This window comes from Theropithecus gelada, chromosome 18, assembly GCF_003255815.1.
Source record: "Theropithecus gelada isolate Dixy chromosome 18, Tgel_1.0, whole genome shotgun sequence".
NCBI classification, from domain to species: Eukaryota; Metazoa; Chordata; class Mammalia; order Primates; family Cercopithecidae; genus Theropithecus; species Theropithecus gelada.
In genome coordinates, this window is record NC_037686.1 from 50365449 (window position 1) to 50388335 (window position 22887).

At 42.9% G+C, this 22887-nt stretch overlaps 1 protein-coding gene across 1 annotated transcript in view; it reads right to left on the reverse strand.

Moving 5' to 3' along the window:
• The window catches only part of ATP8B1 (ATPase phospholipid transporting 8B1), a 159595-nt gene that overhangs the window by 28328 nt on the left and 108380 nt on the right, over positions 1–22887 (reverse strand). Inside the window, exons 10-16 of the mRNA XM_025365474.1 lie at positions 22653–22811; positions 22059–22147; positions 19299–19489; positions 15797–16005; positions 12465–12508; positions 11427–11583; positions 2883–3071 (exon numbers count right to left, since the gene is read on the reverse strand). Of these exons, the coding sequence (XP_025221259.1) occupies positions 2883–3071; positions 11427–11583; positions 12465–12508; positions 15797–16005; positions 19299–19489; positions 22059–22147; positions 22653–22811 (1038 nt within the window). The remainder of the gene's footprint in view (positions 1–2882; positions 3072–11426; positions 11584–12464; positions 12509–15796; positions 16006–19298; positions 19490–22058; positions 22148–22652; positions 22812–22887) is intronic.

Sequence of the window (22887 nt, forward strand, 5' to 3'; positions counted from 1 at the left end):
AGGAAATAAACACAACAAAGTTTGATTTTTTTAATATATATTTTTTGAGACAGGGTCTTGCTCTGTCGCCCAGGGAGGAGTGCAGCAGCGTAATATTGGCTCACTGTAGCCTTGACCTCCCAGGTTTGCATCTCAGCCTCCCGAGTAGCTGGGACTACAGGTGCATGCCACCATGCCTGGCTAATTTTTATTTTTATAGATATGGAGGCCTCACTATGTTATCCAGGCTGGTCTTGAACTCTTGGGCTCAAGTAATCCTCCTGCCTCAGCCTCCCACAGTGCTGGGATTACAGATGTGAGCTACAGCACCCAGCTAAGTTTGATTTCTTAATATAAAACTACATTTACAAAGTTAATTTGAAGTGTTACTATCTCATAATTCACTATTAGCTTAAAACCATCAGTTCCTCTAGAAAAGTGTTGCCTTCAACAAAACTGGTAAGTCATTATCTACATTGAATATAATAGTGAAATAAATATAAAAAGATTCCTTCACAGTCAGCTCTGTTTTTCATAACCTTAGTTATTCTTCCAACAAATATTTACTGATTCCCTACCATATGCTATGCCATGTGCTAGTTACTTTCTTTCATAGAATTTTTCTCCATCCAACCAACAGGAAGTTTCTTACCTATGAACTCACAACACTTACTGCCTTTAATACTTGGACCACAACACCCCTCCTTGTGACCTTTTTATTTTTTTGTTTTTTTGATTAATGCAATAATTGTAATACATCCCTCACTGCTAACTAGATTTTAAGTCAAGGTAGATGGCAAGCATGATAATCAGTCTAGATCTGTGTGAGGGACACAGAAAGCATTCAGTAAGTGTGCCTAAGGAGAGTGTAATAGACAGTTAAACCTATATATTTTTATTGATTAAAAATTCAGTCATAGTGGAGAAGGCTTGTAGACACCACCTTAACCAAGTGATCAAAGTTAACATCTCCAATAATGAGACAAACCAATAATATATACCTTCTGGCCAGGCAGGGTGGCTCATGCCTGTAATCCCAGCACTCTGGGAGGCCAAGGTGGGCCAATCACCTGAGGTCAGGAGTTGGAGACTAGCCTGACCACCATGGAGAAACCTTGTTTCTACTAAAAAATACAAAATTAGCCAGGAGTGGTGGCGCATGCCTGTAATCCCAGCTACTCAGGAGGCTGAGGCAGGAGAATTGCTTGAACCTGGGAGGTGGAGGTTGTGGTGAGCTGAGATCATACCATTGCACTCCAGCCTGGGCAACAAGAGTGAAACTCAGTCTCAAAAAAAAAAAAATAAATAAATATATATATATATAAATATATACACACATATACACACACATATATACATATATACACATATGTGTATATACACACATATATACACATATGTGTATATACACACATATACACATATATGTATACACACACACATATATACATATATGTATATATACACACATATATACACATAAATATATACGTGTGTGTGTGTGTGTGTATATATATACACCTTCTGATGTGATACTTAAAGAAGAGCACAGCATCACTTACGGACTCTTCCTGCCAACAATGTGTAACCTAGCTCTAATCATGAGGGAGTATCAGACAAACCCAAGTTGGGGAATAGCCTATAAAATAACCAGTGTGTGGTTTTTAAAAATGTCAATGGATGAAAGATCAAAAAGAGATTGAACCATCCTTGACTCAGAGTCATGATCACCTAACGTAACCTGTGATCTTGGATTGGATCCTGGATGAGAAAAACATAAAGAATGAACTTCCCTAGTAAAATCTGAAAAAGTCTATTGATTAGATAATATTGTACTGTGTTAAATTTTCTGGTTCTGATCATTGGACTGTATATATAAGTGAGTGTTCCTCTTCTTAGGAAATATCTACTATGGTATACAGTATAGTATTTAGGGGAAAGGACATTAGGCCTGCAATTTAGTCTCTTTTTTATATTTTTATTTTCTTTTTTTATTATGTAATCTTGCTCCTTCTAGTGCAATTTATTCTCAAATGGTTCAGAAAACAATAATCTGTATGTATGTGTACATATATATGTATGTATATATATAGATATATATAATGAAATTATATATATATGGCAAATGTTAACAATTGCTGGATATGGAAGAGTATGAGAGTTCTTTAAACCATTCTTGCAACTTTTCTGTAAGTTTGAGATTATTTCAAACTACAAATTTAAAGCAGCTCAGTGGTAGGAAGTGATTTTCATCTTCACTTGGTGGTCTGCTATGTGCCTGCATTGCCGGTATGATTTTGATTCATAACTATAGCCTTGATTTTCTCAGAAATCTTTTCCTGCTGAGCCCTCCCTTCCCTGCCATCAAGTACAGAAGACAGCACTCAGAGGTGCTCAAAAAATAAAAGAGCTTGTGTTGTTTAAAATAAAAGACTGCTACAAATGTCTATCTGCTACTTCAGAAGCGTTCCACCTGCCACCCCAGATTCAGCATCTGGCAGCCCACATGGTTAAAGAATGTCAGCAGCTGTAATCCCAGTTACTCAGGAGGCTGAGGCAGGAGAATCGCTTGAACCCGGGAGGCGGAGGTTTCAGTGACCTGAGATCGCACCACTGCACTCCTGGGTGACAGAGCAAGACTCCATCTCAAAAAAAAAAAAAAAGAGAGATTAAAAAAGAATATCAGCAGCATTTGCAAGATTCAGAGATACTGCGGCTGTCCCTTTGAGTAGGGAACACAGTGAAGAATGAAGAAAACAATACTAGTTTCCAAAAATCTGCAGAAATCTCCCAGGAGCCAAGTAGCTCGTTCGCTGGCTGCTTTATCCTGGTGCCATTCAATACAATGGGCACAAGCAATATCTAAATGAGCGATTCATAGACAGACTCTGAGGGAGACTTACCAATGATAGACATTCGCTTCCGGTCACTGTTGAAGTCCAAAATGGCAAGAACATTATAAGTCCTTTCAGTGCCCAGCTCACTGATGGTGATGGTGTTCTGGGTCCTGGCGAGGAAGGCAAAGCCGAAGTTCCTGGCAGCGTTTACCAGGGCACCTTCATCTGGAGAGGCTGCCTGGTAGTTGAGCTGACCTAACAAGGAAGCGAGAGAAATCCCAGAAAAGCTGTAAAACCAAATGCAGAGCTCGTTGTTGAGGCCTCCGCTGAGGCTCCTGTGGGGGTCAGCTGGGCTGCAAAGCCCAAAGCATCCCCAGGAAAACAAGTCATTGACTCTGAAGGGTTATGCCAAGATGGAAACTTCTTTGTTTTATCTTGACTTATAAACAGTAATACAAACTAAAAGTGAAACATTGGCGAAGAATGGGGGAAAATTCCCATAATCCCACTATCCACAGGAAAAACAACAGGTGTTGACACTTTATCATTCCTTCCAGCGCCTTTTAAAATGTCTGTATCTGAAATTGTTTCTATCAAGCTGAATATACATTTACATCTTGATTATTTTAATGCTGTATCTGAGTATATTGCCATCCCTTTTTAAATTCTTTATAAACATTTGAACAGATGTAAACATGTTATCATTTTCCCATTACAGACACTTAGTTTATTTCCAAAGTTTTTTACTCTCAAAAAATAACATTTTAATAACCCTTTTGTATGTGTGCAAAGACTTTTCTGTTTCTTTTTTCCTTTCAGAGACAGAGGTCTCCCTATGTTGTCCAGGCTGGTCCTGATCTCCGGGGCCCAAGTGATCCTTCTGCCTCAGCCTAATGAGTAGCTAGGACTACAGGCGCATGTCACCACACCTGGCTTATTCTCTTTCTTTCTTGTTTTTCTGAAACAGGGTCTCACCCTGTTGCCCAGGCTGCAGTGCAGTGGCACGATCATGGCTCACTGCAGCCTCAATCTCCCCAGGCTCAGTGATCCTCCTACCTCATCCTCCCAAGTAGCTGGGATTACAGGTACATGCCACCACACCTAGCTAATTTTTTGTATTTTTTTTATAAAGACAGGGTTTCACCATGTTGCTCAGGCTTTTCTCAAACTCCTGGACTCAAGTGATTCGCCTGCCTCGGTCCCTGAAGTGTTGGGATTACAGGCGTGAGCCACTGCCCCGGCCCCTGGCTTATTTTCTAAGAGCAGATTCCTATTAGGAAAATACTGAGCCACAGAACACCGACAATTTTAAAACTCATTGGTATACATTACTAATTTGTTTTCCAAGAAGGTTGTACCAGTTTATCCTCCCTCTGAAAGAGTATGTTTTCTTTCTTTCTTTTGTTTTTTTGAGACAGGGTCTTACTCTGGCACCAAGGCTGTAGTGCAGTGGCACAATCTCAGCTCACTGAAGCCTCGACCACCCCAGGTGCAAGTGATCCTCCTACCTCAGCTTCCCAAGTAGCTGGGACTATTGGCGCATATCACCACGCCCAGCTAATGTTGGTATTTTTTTGTAGAGATGGGATCTCACCACGTTGCCCAGGCTATTTTTTTCTTTACCATAGCTATATTCTCCTTATAAAAAAACAAAACAAAACAAAACATAAAACAAAAAAACACAGGCTGGGTGCGTTGGCTCACACCTGTAATCCCAGCACTTTGGGAGGCTGAGGCAGGCAGATGACGAGGTCAGGAGATCGAGACCATCCTGGCTAACATGGTGAAACCCTGTCTGTACTAAAAATACAGAAAGTTAGCCAGGCATGGTGACACGTGCCTATAGTCCCAGCTACTTGGGAGGCTGAGGCAGGAGAATCACTTGAACCCAGGAGGCGGAGGTTGCAGTGAGTCGAGATTGCACCACTGCACTCCAACCTGGTGACAGAGCGAGACTCCATCTCAAAAAAAAAAAAAAAAAAAAAAAAAAGAAAGAAAAGAAAAGTTGAAACCAACCAACCAACCAACCAACCAACCAACCTTAGTTTGATCACTATCCGACATCTTAATGTTTAAAAGTTAAATAATGGAAAATTGTCTCCTATTCACAACTACATTTCAACAATAAGAATAAGCTAGGTTCAGTGGCACATGCCTGTAATCCCAACTATTCAGGAGGCTGAGGCAGGAGGATCACTTGAGCCCAGGAGTGTGAGGTTATAGTGAGCTTTGATCATTCCACTGCACTCCAGCCTGGCAGACAGAGCAACGTGCAGTCTCTTTTAGGAAAAAGGAAAAAACCAATAAGAATAGGAATAAATCTCACAGCCAGATACACAAAAGAGTACATATGCTACATGATTCCACTTATATAAGCCAAAAACTGACAAAGCTAATCTGTGTTATTCGTAGTCAGGAAAGTACTTTTCTTGGAGAGGTAATCACTGGAAAGGAATGTAAAGGAAATTCTAGGGGGATTGACAAGGTGTTTTTTTTTTTTTGAATCTGCTCATTACAAGAGTATTAGTTTGTGAAAATTCATTGAGTTATATACTTATGATACGTACGTATCTCTGTATACACATGTTGTACTTCAGTAAAAAGTTTAAAAAATACTCTGCCTACCCAAGATCTTCTATTTTTCTACTCTAGTTATTTTGTCTCAAAATAGAAGGAAAAGCATTTCCATGGCCAGATGACTTTGGACAGAAAGAGCATTTAGTTTTCCAGAATACTTTGACCAGGATGAAGACCACAGATGCATGAACAGCTGTTTATCCCCTAGTCTCACTTGGAATGGTCAGTGCTCTGGGGTAATGGTGGCAGAGAGAGCTAAACACACCTCCTTCCTTCACAATTGGCTCGGAAGATTCACCCTTTAAGTCAGTATTAATCACTTCCTAATTAATAATTAAAGATGACACTTTAGGATCTCTCTATATTAGTTCACCCAGAAAGTCATTCACTAGACGCTATAAATGCACTTCCTAAATCCGGCCACGTAGCAAACATATACAAGTGCCAGAGGGCAAAGTATTTAACCAGAGACAAATCAGCAGTGGTGAGAACAAAGCCTTTCCCTTCAGCAATTTAAGCTGGCACAGCGATATATGGCATAAGTGACAGCAAACTCATTTCCAGTAGAAAAAAGAAACAAAATAATAAAAGGTGGTAAAGTTCCCACAAGTAAGACAATCATATCTAGAGCAAACACCTTGATCTTTTTATCATTAAAGAAAAAAGAAATGTTTTCCATTACCTTCCGATAATGGAATCACGGAATTGTAGACTAACAGAGATGGGAAGAATGTCAGAGACTTGGTCCAAATTCCAACCTTATGACTGCTGGAAGACACTTGGACCAAAAAGCTATGCAGCCATAAAAAAGAACAAAATCATGTCCTTTGTCACAATAGAGATTAGGCCATTATCCTAAGCAAATTAACTCAGGAACAGAAGACCACATACCTAACACATGTTCTCACTTAACATTGGGTACTCATAGACATAAAGATTGCAAAAATAGATAGTGGGGACTTCGAGAGAGAGGAGGGAGGGAGGGCAACAAGGGTTGAAAAACTTATTATCAGGGCCAGGCGTGGTGGCTCACGCCTGTAATCCCAGCACTTTGGGAGGCCGAGGCTGGTGGATCATGAGGTCAGGAGTTTGAGACCAGCCTGGCCAACATAGTGAAACCCCGTCTCTACTAAAAATATGAAAACTTAGCCAGGTGTGGTGGTGTGCACCTGTAATCCCAGCTACTCAGGAGGTTGAAGCAGGAGAATCGTGTGAAACCAGGAGGCAGAGGTTGCAGTGAACCGAGATCGCACCATTGTACTCCAGCCCGGGCGACAGTTTGAGACTCCGTCTCAAAAAAAAAAAAAAAAAAAAAAGAAAAGAAAAAAACTATTAAGTTCTGTATTCACTACCTGGATGATGGGATCAATTGTACTCCAAACTTCAGGATCATGCAATATACCCATGTAACAAACATGCACATGTATATCCTGAACCTAAAATAAAAGTTGAAGTTGTAAAAACAAACTAAAACAAAACAAAGCCACCTTCCTAAGAAAACTCTTTATGGCAAACTCTTTATTTATGGCACATTTAGAGGCAACCAGAAAGACCTTCTTTGTGTTTCACACACAATTTGTGACTCATGAAATTGATGTAATCAAAGAAAGATGCTCCAACCACAAATCCTATCTCTCAGTTCTCATTATCCTGATTCCCTAGCCTCAGGGTAATGGTGGCAGGAGAAAGCTAAATGCACCTTTCTTCCCTCCTTCACGACTGCCTCAGCTGATTCCCTCTACTATTTTTTTGAGACGGAGTCTTGCTTTGTCACCCAGGCTGGAGTGCAGTGGCACGATCTTGGCTCACTGCAACCTCCGACTCCCAGGTTAAAGCAAGTCTCCTCTCTCAGCCTCCCGAGTACCTGGGACTACAAGTGCCTGCCACCATGCCCAGCTAATTTTTGTATGTTTAGTAGAGATGGGGTTTCACCATATTGGTCAGGCTGGTCTTGAACTCCTGACCTCAGGTGATCCGCCTGCCTCAGCCTCCCAAAGTGCTGGGATTACAGGCGTGAGCCACTGCACCCGGCTCACTCTAATTAAGCGACAACAAACTACCTGGCCGGGCATGGTGGCACACACCTGTAATCCCAGTGCTTTGGGAGGCCAAAGCAGGTGGATAGACCAGCCTGGGCAACATGGGGAAACTCCATCTCTACTGAAAATACAAAAAGTTAGCCGGGGTTTGGTGGTGGGCACCTGTAATCCCAGCTACTCAGGAGACTGAGGCAGAAGAATCGCTTGAACCTGGGAGGTGGAGGTTGCAGTGAGCTGAGATTGTGGCACTGCACTCCAGCCTGGGCAACAAGAGTGAAATTCAGTCTTAAAAAAAAAATCCGGGCATGGTGGCTCACACCCCGTAATCCCAGCACTTTTGGGAGGCCAAGGCTGGAGGATTACTTGAGGTAGGGAATTCAAGACCAGCCTAACCAATATGGAGAAACCCCGTCTCTATTAAACGCAAAATTAGCTGGGCGTGGTGGAGCGTGCCTGTAATCCCAGCTAGTCGGAGACTGAGGCAGGAGAATCGACTGAACCCAGGAGGCGGAGGTTGCAGTGAGCCGAGATCACGCCATTGCACTCCAGCCTGGGCAATAAGAGTGAAATTTGGTCTCAAAACAAAAACAAAAACAAACAAACAAAAAAACCCTACCTCTCAGATGTCTTTTTGTCCTCAATCCTCTCACCCCCTTTAAATGATTTGCCAAGTGTCTCCCACATTCATGGCTTTGTCATCCTTCCCAAAGACCCCATGCTAATACAAACCTTCAGCCTCTGTGCCAATCTCCAGTGCCTGCCTGCTTCAGACTCTCGCACCCAATGTGATTCGCAAAACTCCTGAGACAAGCTCTCTGATCATCGATTCAAAACCTCCAGGTGAAGTGAAGGCTTCCAAGTCTTCCACACTCTGCTCTCACATGACCTCTGTGCAGGCGGGAGTCTGCAATGGCCTTAAGGTTCCCATCCTAGGGATGTACATTCACTTTCTCCCAGTCAGACAATCAAGCACTAATCTAGGTACTGCTGTGAAGGGAATTTGCAGATGTACGATCCTAATCAGCTGACCTTAAAATAGATTATCCAGGTGTTCCTGACTTAATTAGATGAGCTTAGCACAGACCTCTTCTTGTGGGGAGACTTGGAGCAGTATGAAAAAGGCTCAATTTAAGGGAGATTCTCCACTGCTGGCTTTGCAGATGGAGTGGACCAGCTGGCAGGGAATGAGGGCAGTCTCTAGGAGGGGAAAGCAACCCAGCTGACAGCCAATAAAGAAATGGGGACTTCAATTCTACAAGCATAGAGAACTGAATCCTGCTGCAACCACACTGAACGCGGAAGAAGACACTGAGCTCCAGATGAGAACATGGCCCAAATTTGATTTTAATCAGATGCTGAGAGGAGAACCCAGTCATGCCATGCTAAGAATTCTGCCCTACAGAACCGTAAGCTAATGAACGGGTGTTTTCAGTAGCTGAGTTACACTAATTCACAACAGAGTAGCAGAAAACTAATGCATGTGGCTGGGCATGGTGGCTCACGCCTGTAATCCCAGCACTTTGGGAGGTCAAGGTGGGCAGATCACCTGAAGTCAGGAGTTGGAGACCAGCCTGGCCAACATGGGAAACCCCATCTCTACTAAAAATACAAAAATCAGCTGGGCGTGCCTGTGGGCACCTATAGTCCCAGCTACTCAGGAGGCTGAGGCATGAGAATTATGCTTGAACCCAGGAGGTGGAGGTTGCAGTGAGCTGAGATCATGCCGTTAAACTCCAGCCTGGGTGACAAGAGCAAGACTGTCTAAAAAAAAAAAATTGGAGGCATAGTCCTCAAGGTCCTTTCAAGGAATCCTTTCCTGGTACTTTATGGTTAAAAGCCAAAATCAATTTCTCTAAGCTCCTGCACTAGAAACGTAACATGTCTCTATTCTGACAGTGGACAAAGAGTTGCAGTAGGTTAGGCTGGAGGGACTTTGTGTTCTTGTTTTTTTTTTTTTTTTTTTTTTTTTTTTTTTGAGACCGAGTCTTGCACTGTTGCCCAGGCTGGAGTGTAGTGGCATGATCTCGGCTCACTGCAACCTCTGCCTGCCAAGTTCAAGCAATTCTCCTATTCAGGCTCCTAAGTAGCTGGGATTACAGGCACATGCCACCATGGTTGGCTAATTTTTTGTATTTTTAGTAGAAACGGGTTTTCACCATGTTGGCCATGCTGGTCTCCAACTCCTGACCTCGTGATCTGCCCGCCTCGGTCTCCCAAAGTGCTGGGATTACAGGTGTGAGCCACCACACCCAGCCCTGCTGGAAGGAACTTTGTACATCCAACCTTCTTACTACAACACCGAGGAAGGTGGTTCTCAGACAGGGACCCAAACTGGGCTGACTCATCTCTAGCACGTAGTCCAGGGCTCTTCCCATAATATCCCACTGGGGAAAAATAGAATAGGGACCACAAGATGAATTTACATTTGCCTAAGTTGACCAGTTAGCCCTTAAAATACTATCATGTACTCAGAGAAGAGTACAACAATTGTACTAATGAGTCAAAACCAAAGAGAACCAGGTGACTTTGTAACGTCATACTTTATGCTTACAGACTGAGTAAAATTGGCTTGGCGAGTCAAATAGACTTTGACCTCTGCTTCCATGATTCATGACCTGGTATCGTCCCTTTCTATCTTTCCCTACATTGTCTGCTGATAAACGCTTCCATGTATCCACCTAATCTGAACTCTGTTACCTTGCTTCATTGCAATATTAGATTCATCTTTGGAAAATGGGTTTCTTTGCAACTTGCTGAAAAGTATCACATACAGCTTCTGTACATTTAGGTGTTTTTTGTTTTGTTTTGCTTTTTGTTTTTTTGAGATAGGGTCTCACTTCATCACCCAGGCTGGAGTGTAATGGTGAGACTATGGCTCACTGCAGCCTTGACCTCCTGGGTTCAAGCGATCCCCACCTGAGTAGCTGGCACTACAGAGATGTGCCATCACGCCTGGCTAATTTTTGGTATTTTTTGGTGAGATGGGGTTTTGCCATGTTGCTCGGGCTGGTCTTGAACTCCTGAGCTCAAGCAATCCACTCACCTCGACCTTTCAAATGCTGGGATTACAGGTGTGAGCCACCATGCGTCGGCCTACACATTTAGTTTTTATGCATATTCCTTCTCTAGAAATTTCATACCTGCTACATATGAAACATCAAGGTTGAGAAGAGAGAGGGACTTATGTATGCTGCACTGACTAAAGTAAAAAGTGGAAGATGTAGTGAAGTGGATGAAGTGAATGAATGAAGTGAAGGCAGACTATGCTTCATTATAGAAACACCAAAGGAACTCCTTTTGCTCTTTCTATAAAGTGCACGTGTGTCTATATAACTTATCATTATGTCCATTTGTGATAAAATGACTAGCTTTCCTTGATATAGGACAAACTTGCTGTGACAAAGCTGGCACAAACTGCATTGAAGGATTCTGCAAAGGAACTTACAAGTCATTCTGCTTGTTCCCATGAAATTCACATTAATTATGCTCCTTTAAATGGAAAAGGCACCCAGAAGAGATCCAGGCTGAGGCTGATATTATTTCAAACCCAAACTATAACAGAATCTAGTAAATAAGAGCATATATCTAAAATTATTTGGTAGAAAAGGTTAGTCAAGTTCAGAGTCCATTTCTGATACAGATAAGGCTTGACTTTTCACACTCAGTAAATGCTCAGTAATAAATGTGCTAAGAAAAGTTAGATTCTTCTATCATAATTCAACTATCAATCATTTCAATAAGATTTCATTTGCAAAGTGAAAAAAATACACCTGGAGCCATAACTATGAATAAGATGGAAATTTTCAGGGACAAGAAGCTTGTTTCCTACTTTGCTCTTCCATAAACCCTCTAGTGGTAAGTGCTGAAAAACATTCACTGCATTCGAATATGCGACAGATTTGTACTACTTGACATGCGTTTGAGTCATAAGCAGGAGTTACCCGGAAACAAAAAACCTGGTCTCTAATGCCTGAGATGCCAGAGAAACACTCACCATCAGTCCTATCCACCATGACCGTGTGGCAAACTGCGAGCAAGAAGAAGAACTGTCGTACTTCCGGCTCTTTCCCCGATTGGATTTGCTCAATAAGATAGTGATCATAAAATGCAAGCTTCCCATCAGCATATGTATTCCAGCTAAAATCAACTTGCTGAAAGAAATGGAGAAAAACAAAATATGATTTTATAAAATATTTTTCACTTAACACATGACATGAACTTTCCTTGAAAGGCAAGGTTTCAATTATGCAAAAACCACCTTAGGATTTTAGCACATTCTTAAATGTCAAGAGGCTCACAACTGTCTTCAATAAAAAGATACCTTTTTTTTTTTTGAAACATATATGACCATATATGGGTCTCACTCTGTCACCCAGGCTGGACTGCAGTGGCTTGATCTCAGTTCTCTGCAACCTCCGCCTCCTGGGCTCAAGCAATCCTTCTGAGTAGATGGGCCTATGGGCGTGCACCACCATACCTGGCTAATTTTTGTATTTTTTTTGTAGAGATGGAGTTTCTCTGGTTTCAAACTCCTTGACTCAATTGATCTGCCCATCTCAGCCTCCCGAAGTGCTGGGATTACAGGCATGAGCCACCAGGACCAGTCAAAAAGGTACTTTGTGGTGGACTAAACTGTGTTTCCCCAAAAGATATGTTGAAGTTCTAACCTCTGGTACCTATGAATGTGACCTTATTTAGAAACAGGGTCTTTACAGATGTAATCAAGATAAAATGAGGTGACACTCAATTAGGGTGGGTCCTAATCCAATGATTGGTATCCTTATTAGAAGGGGAAGTGTGGACACAGAGACACACAGACACACAGGGGGACACCATGTGACAACAAAAGCAGAGATACAGAGTTGTGTTTCCAAGTCTCCAAGCCAAGGAACACCAAGGACTGTGGACAACCACCAGGAGCAGGGAAGAGGCAACGAAAAGAGTCTTCCCTAGACCTTCAAAGGAAGCATGGCCCTGCTGGGACCCTGACATCCCTAGCATCCCAAACAATTCTTCAGCTTAAAGGCCTTACCTCTATTTTGTTATGGCTGTGTTGAGAGGCATCCCGATGGTCCCCTGAGAAACAAACAGGACAAAACAAATTGATTCTCCGCCTGTGTCCAGAGGCCCCTCCTTACATGGCTTTGCTTATGTAGTGGTGGAGGTAAGACCATATATGGCCTGGACGGGCTAACATATTTATTATCTGGCTCTTTACAGAAAACATTAGGTGACCCCTGGTCTAGTTATTCAAATACTGGTGCCTGTCCCTCCCTACTACTTTCTCCTAGGGGCCTGGGTCATATCCTTTGAAATGCTTTACCTCCCCCAAGTCAGAAGGATCCACACATGTGAGCCACGTCCTCAGCCCCTCAGGGCCCCACCATCTTCACTGATATTCCTTATGAGAAAAGGCACTCACGGTGTACAGTTTCCTACAAGTAGGAAGTATATATACATGTCCCTATATCATTTTAAACAATTGTGTTTTTAAGTCTATTTAAAATAGAGAACACTCTATTTGAATCTAGTATTAACCTTAATATTATTTGTAAATTTACAGAAAATTAAATTTCTAAATGTTTCAGAAAATTAGAACCGAAATCAACTTTTAAAACTATTGGCTGGGTGTGGTGGCTCACGCCTGTAATCCCAGCACTTTGGGAGGCTAAGATGGGTGGATCACCTGGGGTCAGGAGTTCAAGATCAGCCTGGCTAGCATGGTGAAACTCCATCTCTATTAAAAACACAAAAATTAGCTGGAAATGGTGGTACACACCTGTAGTCCCAGCTACTCAGGAGGCTGAGGCAGGATAATCACTTGAACCCAGAAGGCAGAGGTTTCAGTGAGCCAAGATTGCGCCACTGCACTCCGGCCTGGGTGACAAAGCGAGACTCTGTCTCAAAAAAACAAAAACAAAAACAAACAAACAAACAAAAAATTGTAGGCCAGGTGTGGTGGCTCATGCCTGTAACTCCAGCACTTTGGGAGGCTTAGGCAGGTGGTTCACTTGAGGTCAGGGGTTCGATACCAGCCTGGTCAACATGGTGAAACCCCATCTCTACTGAAAAAAAAAAAAAAAAAAATTAGCCAGGGGCGGTGGTGTGCGCCTGTAATCCCAGCTACCCAGGAAGCTGAGGGAGGAGAATCATGTGAACCTGGGAGGTGGAGGGGTTGCAGTGAGCTGAGATCGCACCACTGCACTCCAGCCTGGGTGACAGTGAGACACTGTCTTAAAAACAAAAACAACAAAGAAAACAAAACAACTGTAGTGAAATACACATAATAAAATTTACCATCTTAACCAATTTTTGGTTTGATTTTTTGAGTCAGGGTTTCACTCTGTCACCCAGGCTGGAGTGCAGTGGTGTAAACCCAGCTCACAATAACCTTGATGTCCCCAGGCTCAGGTGATCCTACCTCAGCCTCTCAAGTAACTGGAACTACAAGCACATACCACCATGCCTGGCTAATTTTTGTATTATTATTATTTTATTATTGTTTTTTATAGAGGCGTGTGTTTTGTTTGTTTGTTTGTTTGTTTTTGAGACGGAATCTCGCTCTGTCACCCAGGCTGGAGTGCAGTGGCACAATCTTGCTCACTGCAACCTCCACCTCCCGGGTTCAAGTGATTCTCCTGCCTCAGCCTCCTGAGTAGCTGGGACTACAGGTGCCTACCACCATGCCCAGGTAATTTTTGTATTTTTAGTAGAGAGAGAGTTTCATCATATTGGCCAGGCTGGTCTCGAACTCCTGACTTGGTGATCCACCCACCTCAGCTTCACAAAGTTCTGGGATTACAGGCGTGAGCCACAGTACCTGGCCAGAGATGGGATTTTGTCATGTTGCCCAGGCTGGTCTCAAACTCCTGGTCTCAAGGGATGTGCCTGCCTCAGCCTCCCAAGGTGCTGGGATTGCAGACGTGAGCCCCTGCACACCAGCCAACCAATTTTTGTTGTTGCTGTTTTGAGACAGGGTCTTGCTCCGTCACCCGTGCTGGAGTGCAGTGGTGTACTCACTGTAGCCTTCAACTCCCAGGCTTAAGGGATCTTCCTGCCTCAGCCTCCCAGGTAACTGGAACTATAGGCATGCAGCACCGAACTCTGCTAATTTTTAAAAAATTTTTGCTTTGTTACCCAAGCTGGTCTAGAGTTCTAGGCCTCGAAGTCTTATTATTATAGGCATGAGACACTGCACCCAGCCCATTTTAACCACTTTTAAGCATACGGTTCAGTGGCATCAAGTATATTCACAATGCCGTGCAGCTATTTCATCTTGCCAAATTGAAACTCTGTACCCATTAAACAGTAACTCCCAATTCCCCTGACCCCGGCCCCTGGTAACCATCATTCTACTTTGTCTGTATACATTTGATTATACTAAGTACTTCATATAAGTAGAATTATACAATATTTGTCCTTTTGTGACTGGCTTACTTCACTTAGCATAATGTCCTTAACTCATTTATGCCTAGTGTTCCATTATTGGAACACTAAGCATGTGGGAGTTATTTATATCCTACTGCTCAAGGTCATCACCAAATTCTGATTGCAAAAATTCAAAAAACTTTAACCTCTGGCATAAATGAGTTCAGGTTCATCTGTGTTGTAGCATGTGTCAAATTTTCCTTCCTTTCTTAGACTGAATAATATTCCATTGTGTGTATCCACATTTTGTTTATCCATTCATCCACTGATCAACGTTTGGGTTGCTTCTATCTTTTGGCTATTGTGAATAATGCTGTTATGAACACAGGTGTACAAATACCTCTTTGAGCCCCTGTTTCAGTATTTTTGAGTATATAACCTGAAGTGGAATTGCTGGATCATATAGTAATGAGACTTCTAATTTTTTTCTTTTTTTTTAGACAGAGTCTCGCTCTGTCGCCAGGCTGGAGTGCAGCGGTGCGATCTCAGCTCACTGCAACCTCCGCCTCCCGGGTTCAAGCAATTCTCCTGCCTCAGCCTCCCAAGTAGCTGGGATTATAGGTGTGCGCCACCACCATACCTGGTTAATTTTTGTATTATTAGTCGAGATGGGGTTTTGCCACGTTGGCAAGGCTGGTCTTGAATCCCTGACCTTGTGGGATCTGTCTGCTTCACCCTCCCAAAGTGCTGGGATTACAAGCATGAGCCACCGCCCCGGCCGTGATCCCACTTCTGGCCGCTGTCCTCTCCCACGCATGTGTCCCCAGTGCTGTCCATGGTGCTCCTCTGGTGCTCAGCTGGAGAATGGTCCCAGCAGCAGGACTCCGCATTGGGAGGGCACCAGCAATGCCAGGAGACAGGCTCTGGTCCAGGTAGTGCCCTGCACATGGCAGGCAGCCCCAGTGCCCTAGAAAATGAGTGACGGCTTCCACTCACCGTATATCTGCCCGTTGATACAGCACTTTTTAAAGGTCATGATATTTTGTGTGAGTGTCCCCGTCTTATCAGAGAAGATATAATGGATCTGCCCGAGCTGTTCATTGAGTGTGGTGGTTCTAGCTTTTGCAGGTGTGTCCTTCTCAGCATAGTACATTTGCAGGTCCCAGTTGATGAAGTGACTCTGTCCAAGACGAATCACTTCCACGCTAGGAAGACAGAAGATTATTTTCCGTAGGGAGCTCAGATATGAGTGGCAAGTAGTAGAGATTTTATTCTCATTGTACAGACAAGAGCAAGCTGCTTATTTACTGCTATGGTCTGAATGTTAGAATCCCCATCCAAATTCATATGTTGAAACCCAGTCTCCAATTCAACAGTATTGAAGTGAGGCCTTTCGAAGGTCATTAGGTCATGAGGGCTCCACCCTTACGAATGGGATTAGTGCCCTTAATAAGGGGCTCAAAGGAGCTTGCTTGCCCCTTCTGCCATGTGAGGATGTAGCTGGAAGGCACCGGCTGTGCCTATAAAGCAGAAAGTGAGCCATTGCCAGACCCTGAATCTGCCGATGCTTTGATTTGAGACTTCCCAGCCTCCAGAACTGTGAGCAATAAATTTCGAAGATCTTTTGTTACATCAGCCCAAACTAAGCCCTCTCCAAGGAGACAAGCCCATGCACTCAGCCTCTGGTTTCTCCTAACCACATGCATCATTCTCAGGCGTCAGGGTCAAGCTGATTTTAGACAAGTAATTTCCATTCAAAATTGCTCGGTGAGATTTGCCACTCACTCCTGGGCACATTTAGCCAAGGCACCCATGTTCAGAATCCACAGCCCAGCAGAATGGATGACACAGCAACACTGCAGACAGAGCAGTGGACACAGCAAGACTGACTCTTCTCCCCCATTCCCCATAGCACCCAGGGGCACTGGAATGGTCGCGTTCACCTTTGCCCTCAGTGGTAGGGCAGAGGGAGTGAGAATACCCTAGGGTACAGACTCCTCTGTGCTCTCAAATAGGGCAAAAGGCTTTTGGCAAATACCCCAAATCGTGATCCCTAAATTATGATAAGGTTATAGAATATTCAAAATAAGATATTATAAAAGGATCATGTGAATTTTAAAACTGTAAGGGACATTACCTATCTCAGTTATAAGGAAGCTGTTTACATAGCCAGCAATTGTTAGGTGGGCAAAGGAAGTCCATAACAAGTTAAACAGATGGAAAAATAATGCTCTCCCCACTTCTTTCCCTTCCATAAATATTTCTTAAGTGCCTACTATGTACCAGATACCATTCTAGGTGCAGGGGACGTGTCTGTAAACAAAACAAAGTCCGTTCTCTTAAGGAGGTTACTTTCTAGTAGAGACAGACAAATATATAAACTAATAAAGAGAGGCTGTATCAGAGACAGAAGTTCTCTGCGGAAAATCAAAGCAGAGGCCAGGTATGGTGGCTCACGCCTGTAATCCCAACACTTTGGGAGGTCAAGGTGGGCAGATCATGAGGTCAGGAGTTCGAGACCAGCCTGACCAACATGGTGAAACCCCATCTCTACTAAAAACACAAAAATTAGCCAGGCAAGGTAGCATGTGCTTGTAATCCCACCTACTAGGGAGGCTGAGGTAGCGGAATCACTTGAACCCGGCAGGCGGAGGTTGCAGTGAGCTGAGATCGTGCTACTGCATTCCAGCCTGGGAAACAGAGCAAGACTCTGTCTCAAAACAAAACAAACAACAAACAAACAAAAATCAAAGCAAAGCAAGGTAAGGAGATATGAAGATCTCCATGAAGGAGAAGTGGTCAGAAACAGAATGAATCAGGAAAGGCCATGGTAATAAGGTGTTGTCTGAGTAGAAGCCTTTTTAGTGAAAGGGGAGCAGATAGATACCTACATAAGGATGCTCCTGGCAGAGAAAAGAGCAGGTACAAAGGCCCTGTGGCAGGAAGAGTATCAAGGGGCCAGAGTGGCAGAAGCACAGGGAGGTGGGCTGAGATGCAAAAGGTACGGGCAGAGTGGAAGGCTGAGCACCAGATCACACTTGGGGCCTTGCGGGTTGGGTTTATTATGAATGAGGGTTGAAGTCAAAGCAGAGATACTATCTGGAAGAACTTGCTCCAGCATGTTTTCAAAGGACCTTTATCTCCAAGAAAATAAAGAAATCATATTTGTCACGTGACATACCTTTATACAAAATTACGTATACAGTTTCTTTTATAATACACATTGATAGTTTTAGGCAAAATTATCTGTGTAACAGTTCCCTTGACAAAGGTAACACTCATCTCAGTTTTTCTCAAAGTAGCTGTGGAACGGATGGCTGCCCCAGGGCTTTCCTTCATGTTAGAAGAACAACAGTAACTACATGTAATCAAATTAAAAGTAAAGCAAATGCACATATAATGACACTAAAATAAAATAAATGCCTCTAATTATAGGTGTGTATGTGATCCCTATGTCTCTGGGCTATTCTTTATCAGAACTAAGAATGAACTCTGGCTGCTGGGTTTATTCCAAAGCACTAACCCTCCCAAAAAGCTCTCAAAGTCAGTTTGGCCAAGGGCAGTGAACTTTCCTATTAAAAAGAGAAAAATCCCGGGCGTGGTGACTCACGCCTGTAATCCCAGCACTTTGGGAGGCGAGGTGAGCAGATCACCTGAGGTCAGGAGTTCAAGACCAGCCTGGCCAACTTGGTGAAACCCATCTCTACTAAAAATACAAAAAAGTAGCCAGGCGTGGTGGCAGGCACCTGTGATCCCAGCTACTCAGGAGGCTGAGGCAGGAGAATCGCTTAAACCCGGGAGGCGGAAGTTACAGTGAGCCAAGACCATGCCATTGCACTCCTGCCTGGGCAACAAGAGTGAAACTCCATCTCAAAAAAAAAAGTAAAAGTGAAAAATTAAGAAATATCACCAAATCAGCTGCTTACCACTTATCAGAGATATATGCCCCTGACTTTGTTGTTGTGATTGAGATTTGAGATGAAAAGAGAACATTTTGAGAGGTTGATGAAGGACAGGAAATTTCTTTCCTACCAGGAGGTAGTGGCCAGAAAGCACAAGTTCTCCACCTTAGGTGTGGCAGATGATAATAAGGAAGTCTCAGATAAGAGGTGAGGACCACTTTCGAAAGGGAAAACTAAGTTTTTCCATCACATGCTAAATCTTCCCCTCCTCCCAGGTTCTTTCTGAAGTCTGGGCTTTGGAACCCGGTGTGAAGGGAACCTCACTAATAAGACAATGACTACAGGGGTATCAATCGATCTTTGAAATTCCCTAGCCTTATCTGCAAACAGGATGAGATAAAAGGTGCCTGGCACAGAGTGGATACTCAAATGTTAATTTCCTTTTCCTCTCTTACCCTCAGTTCTGAAATGAACGAGATTTTCTTACCTGTTCTTTGTGACCTTTGAAACAATGATTGTTAGAAATGAAGGCACTACGTTGGGAGAAGGTACAACATTCTTCCATTAAAGCAAAATGCCAGAGAGGACAGCCTTACCTGACATAGAGAGAGATGGGTACCATGGTATTGAGAACAATGATATAGCCCCAGAAATTGAGGAATCCACGGTAGGAGGGTGTAAAGTCTTCTCCATCATAGAGGTACCAAGAGTAATTGCCCACCTGTGCTTCCCAATAAGCATGGCCGATGGCAAGACCAGCAGAAAGCAGACTAAGAACAACAAAGATCTAGAAGACAGAAAACATTTAAATGCATTCTGAAGATGGATTTCCAACCTCTTGCATTTCCTAGATGCTAATTAACTTTACTCAATACTTCATATGTTTGAGAATTTAGTAGTCTGTAAAAATAACGTATGTCAAATAAAAACAGCGCCAACATAACGCTTTGAAAGTCTATTTGATTGCTACGATTGACTGATGGATCCTACATCTCCCACAGAAGGTGAGGCTTTGTTCCCAAAATTATCTTTCAAAAAAGAAGGTGGTGTCTTATATTCAAATGCTTGAAGAGTCTTATATTATAGGGCATTCTCTCAATTATGTTTACTTTGAACAATAACATACTGTTTGGGGAAGGTATCTTACTTAGCATGAAACGACTTCCAACAAGGCTGAATTGGAAAACTGGAATGCTTATAGAAAATATTCAACAGATTTTTTTAAAGACAGTCTCACTGTATCGCCCAGGCTGGAGTGCAGTGGTGCCACTGTGGCTCACTACAACCTCCGCCTCCCTGGTTCAAATAATTCTCATGCCTCAGCCTCCTGGGTGGCTGGGATTACAGGCATGCGCCACCATGCCTGGCTAATTTTTGTCTTTTTAGTAGAGATGAGTTTCACCATGTTGGTCAGGCTGGTCTGGAACTCCTGGCCTCAAGTGATTTGCCTGCCTCAGTCTCCCAAATTGCTGGGATTACAGGTGGCCCTCGCCCAACCAGAATTTTTTTTTCAGGGTAACAAAATTTCACCTATATTTGGGCCATTATTCCTTAAGGTGTAATGTCACAAGTATTGCATAACATTGTAAAATAAGATCACTTAAGAAGCAATATGATAAGTATTATGTTGTAGAAGTTATCAGCATATATTTATGGAAGGAATAAAAAGTCAACTCTGCTAGTGGTACTCAGAGATTCACAAGTGGGAATAAAATTCCAGAGACAAATTTAAATTTCTGAACACAGACTCCAAAAGTGCTGTATCTCACAACTTTGTCATGGAAATAGCAGAGTGCCAACAGGCTTTTGAGAGTGCCGCACTCATAACCACAACCATGACACCAGCGATGACTGTGAAAAGTTCAAATACAATTCTCATGAAACGAGAAAGCAGGGGAAAATGTTTCTTAAATTATTATTTTTATCTGATTTTAAATATGTATATGCAATCAAAGAGTAAGTATTAGAAGTATGCATTCAAATTGAACTAAATACTTGAAAAAATTTTCGTTGGGAAATAGAAGGAGTGCTTAATATTTGGGGTCACCACATGGGCAGAAAAGAGCGAACATAGCAGGTCTGAGACTGCTTCCTCCGAAACCTGCTTGCAGGGTTTGCCCTGGGCTGGTATCTGGTAACTTAGATGTTTGGAGGATTTCCCGGTTATTTTTTATTCTCTGATGAGAGTAGCTCATGGGCTGGGTGCAGTGGCTCATGCTCGTAATCCCAGCACTTTGGGAGGCCGAGGCGGGCAGATCACTTGAGGTCAGGGGTTCGAGACCAGCCTGGCCAACATGGTGAAACCCCATCTCTACCAAAAATACAAAAATTAGCCAGGTGGGGTGGCGGCTGCCTGTAATCCCAGCTACTTGGGAGGCTGAGGCAGGAGAGTCACTTCAACCTGGGAGGCGGAGAGTGTAGTGAACCAAGATCATGCCATCGCACTCTAGCCTGGGCAGATGGGCGAAACGCCATCTCAAAAAAAAATAAAAAATAAAAAAAAATAAAAAGAAGAAGAACTCATGATGCCTAACTGTGCAAACAGCATGGTTTATGCTGACCATCTGTATTCTTTTGGGGAGTCTAGAGTTTTTTGTTAAAAACCCTTGACACCGAGTGTCTCATGGGCTTCCCTGGTATAGACAACATTTCACTTGTGGTGTCATTAATTGCTGCTGGGAGAATTAAGTGCCTATTGTGTGTGTGGCTCGGTGGGGAGTGCCGGCGGGACAGCAGACTTTTGGAAGCTGGCGCCTGGTTTCCTTTGCACTTTGCTCCGTGAGCCTCTGGCTGATCTTGCTCTGTGTCCTTTCGTTGTAATGAGTCACAGCTGTGAAAACAACGATGTGCTGGGGCCTATGAGTCCTTCCAGTGAATCATCAAACCTGGGAGTGATCTTGGGGGTCCTCGACATACTTTATTTTAAGCCTTGCCTTGTATTTGGAGCTATACAGTAGATGTTGCGGGGTGGGGGGGCCAGGGGAGGTTTGCTTCTAAGAGAACTGCCTCTATGGGAAAGTAACAGCAATGAAATCAACCCTACATTGATTTCAGGAGTCCAGCTTCACTAATTTATCTAGGGCTTCCGGGTTTTCCAGTTCCCGTCATCAAAGCACTCAGGGCACCCCACAACTGAAATTTCCCTTCCCAAGGGGATTCTCCTGTTAAAAGTGTGGCATTTCTGAGAAAAAGTGAGGTGTTTTTGAGAAAAATCCCTTCTTCCTGCATTAGTACCCAAGAATTTTTCTGTTCCACCTAAAGAGGTAAGATTTCTTTGTATTAGAAAAACATATAATAATATTAGCGCAAAAGACAGCAATCTAGATGAGAGATCTATTGAGATGAAAAATAAATACCGTGTAAACCATGTAGTTCATCAAGTAATCAATTTTAGTTCTTTTAAATCTGGTTTTCCCACTATTCTTCATTATTTTAGTGTCAGCACCTGAAAATGGAAAATTCAATGTAATTATCAATTGGGAAAAAAAATCAATTCACTGGCTCACCAATTAAATTACTCGTCTTGGCCAGGCATGGTGGTTTACGCCTGTAATCCCAGCACTTTTGGAGGCTGAGGTGGGCGGATCACCTGAGGTCAGGGGTTCGAGGCCAGCCTGGCCAACATGGCAAACCCTGTCTCTACTAAAAATACAAAAATTAGCCGGGCATGGTAGCACATGCCTATAATCCCAGCTACTCTGGAGGCTGAGACAGGAGAATCACTTGAACCCAGGAGGCAGAGGTTGCAGTAAGCTGAGATCGCACTACTGCACTCCAGCCTGGGCTACAGAGTCAGACTCTGTCTCAAAAAAAAAAAAAAAAAAAAAGAATAGCTCACGATGCTATTACTCTTCTTTTGGTTTTGATGGAGAAAGGACAGAAAAGCAATCCCCTCCTTTAAGTCTTTAAAGATCATAGCTGATTAATTTCCCAAGAAACTCTGAAAGTACCTGCAAAAATGACTAAGCCATGGCAGAAATCGGTGTTCCTAATTACACAGCCACGTAACAAAATTTTATCAGCATCCAAAGGAAAACTTGTGTTTCTCCAAAATAGTGTTCCTGTAAACTTATCTAGTCGGTTATTGGGTTCTTCACATTCAATCAAACCTTTTAAAAATATAAGATTCACATAATTAATCACATACAAAACTCTTTCTGGTTTTAATTAATAGGAATTGAACCA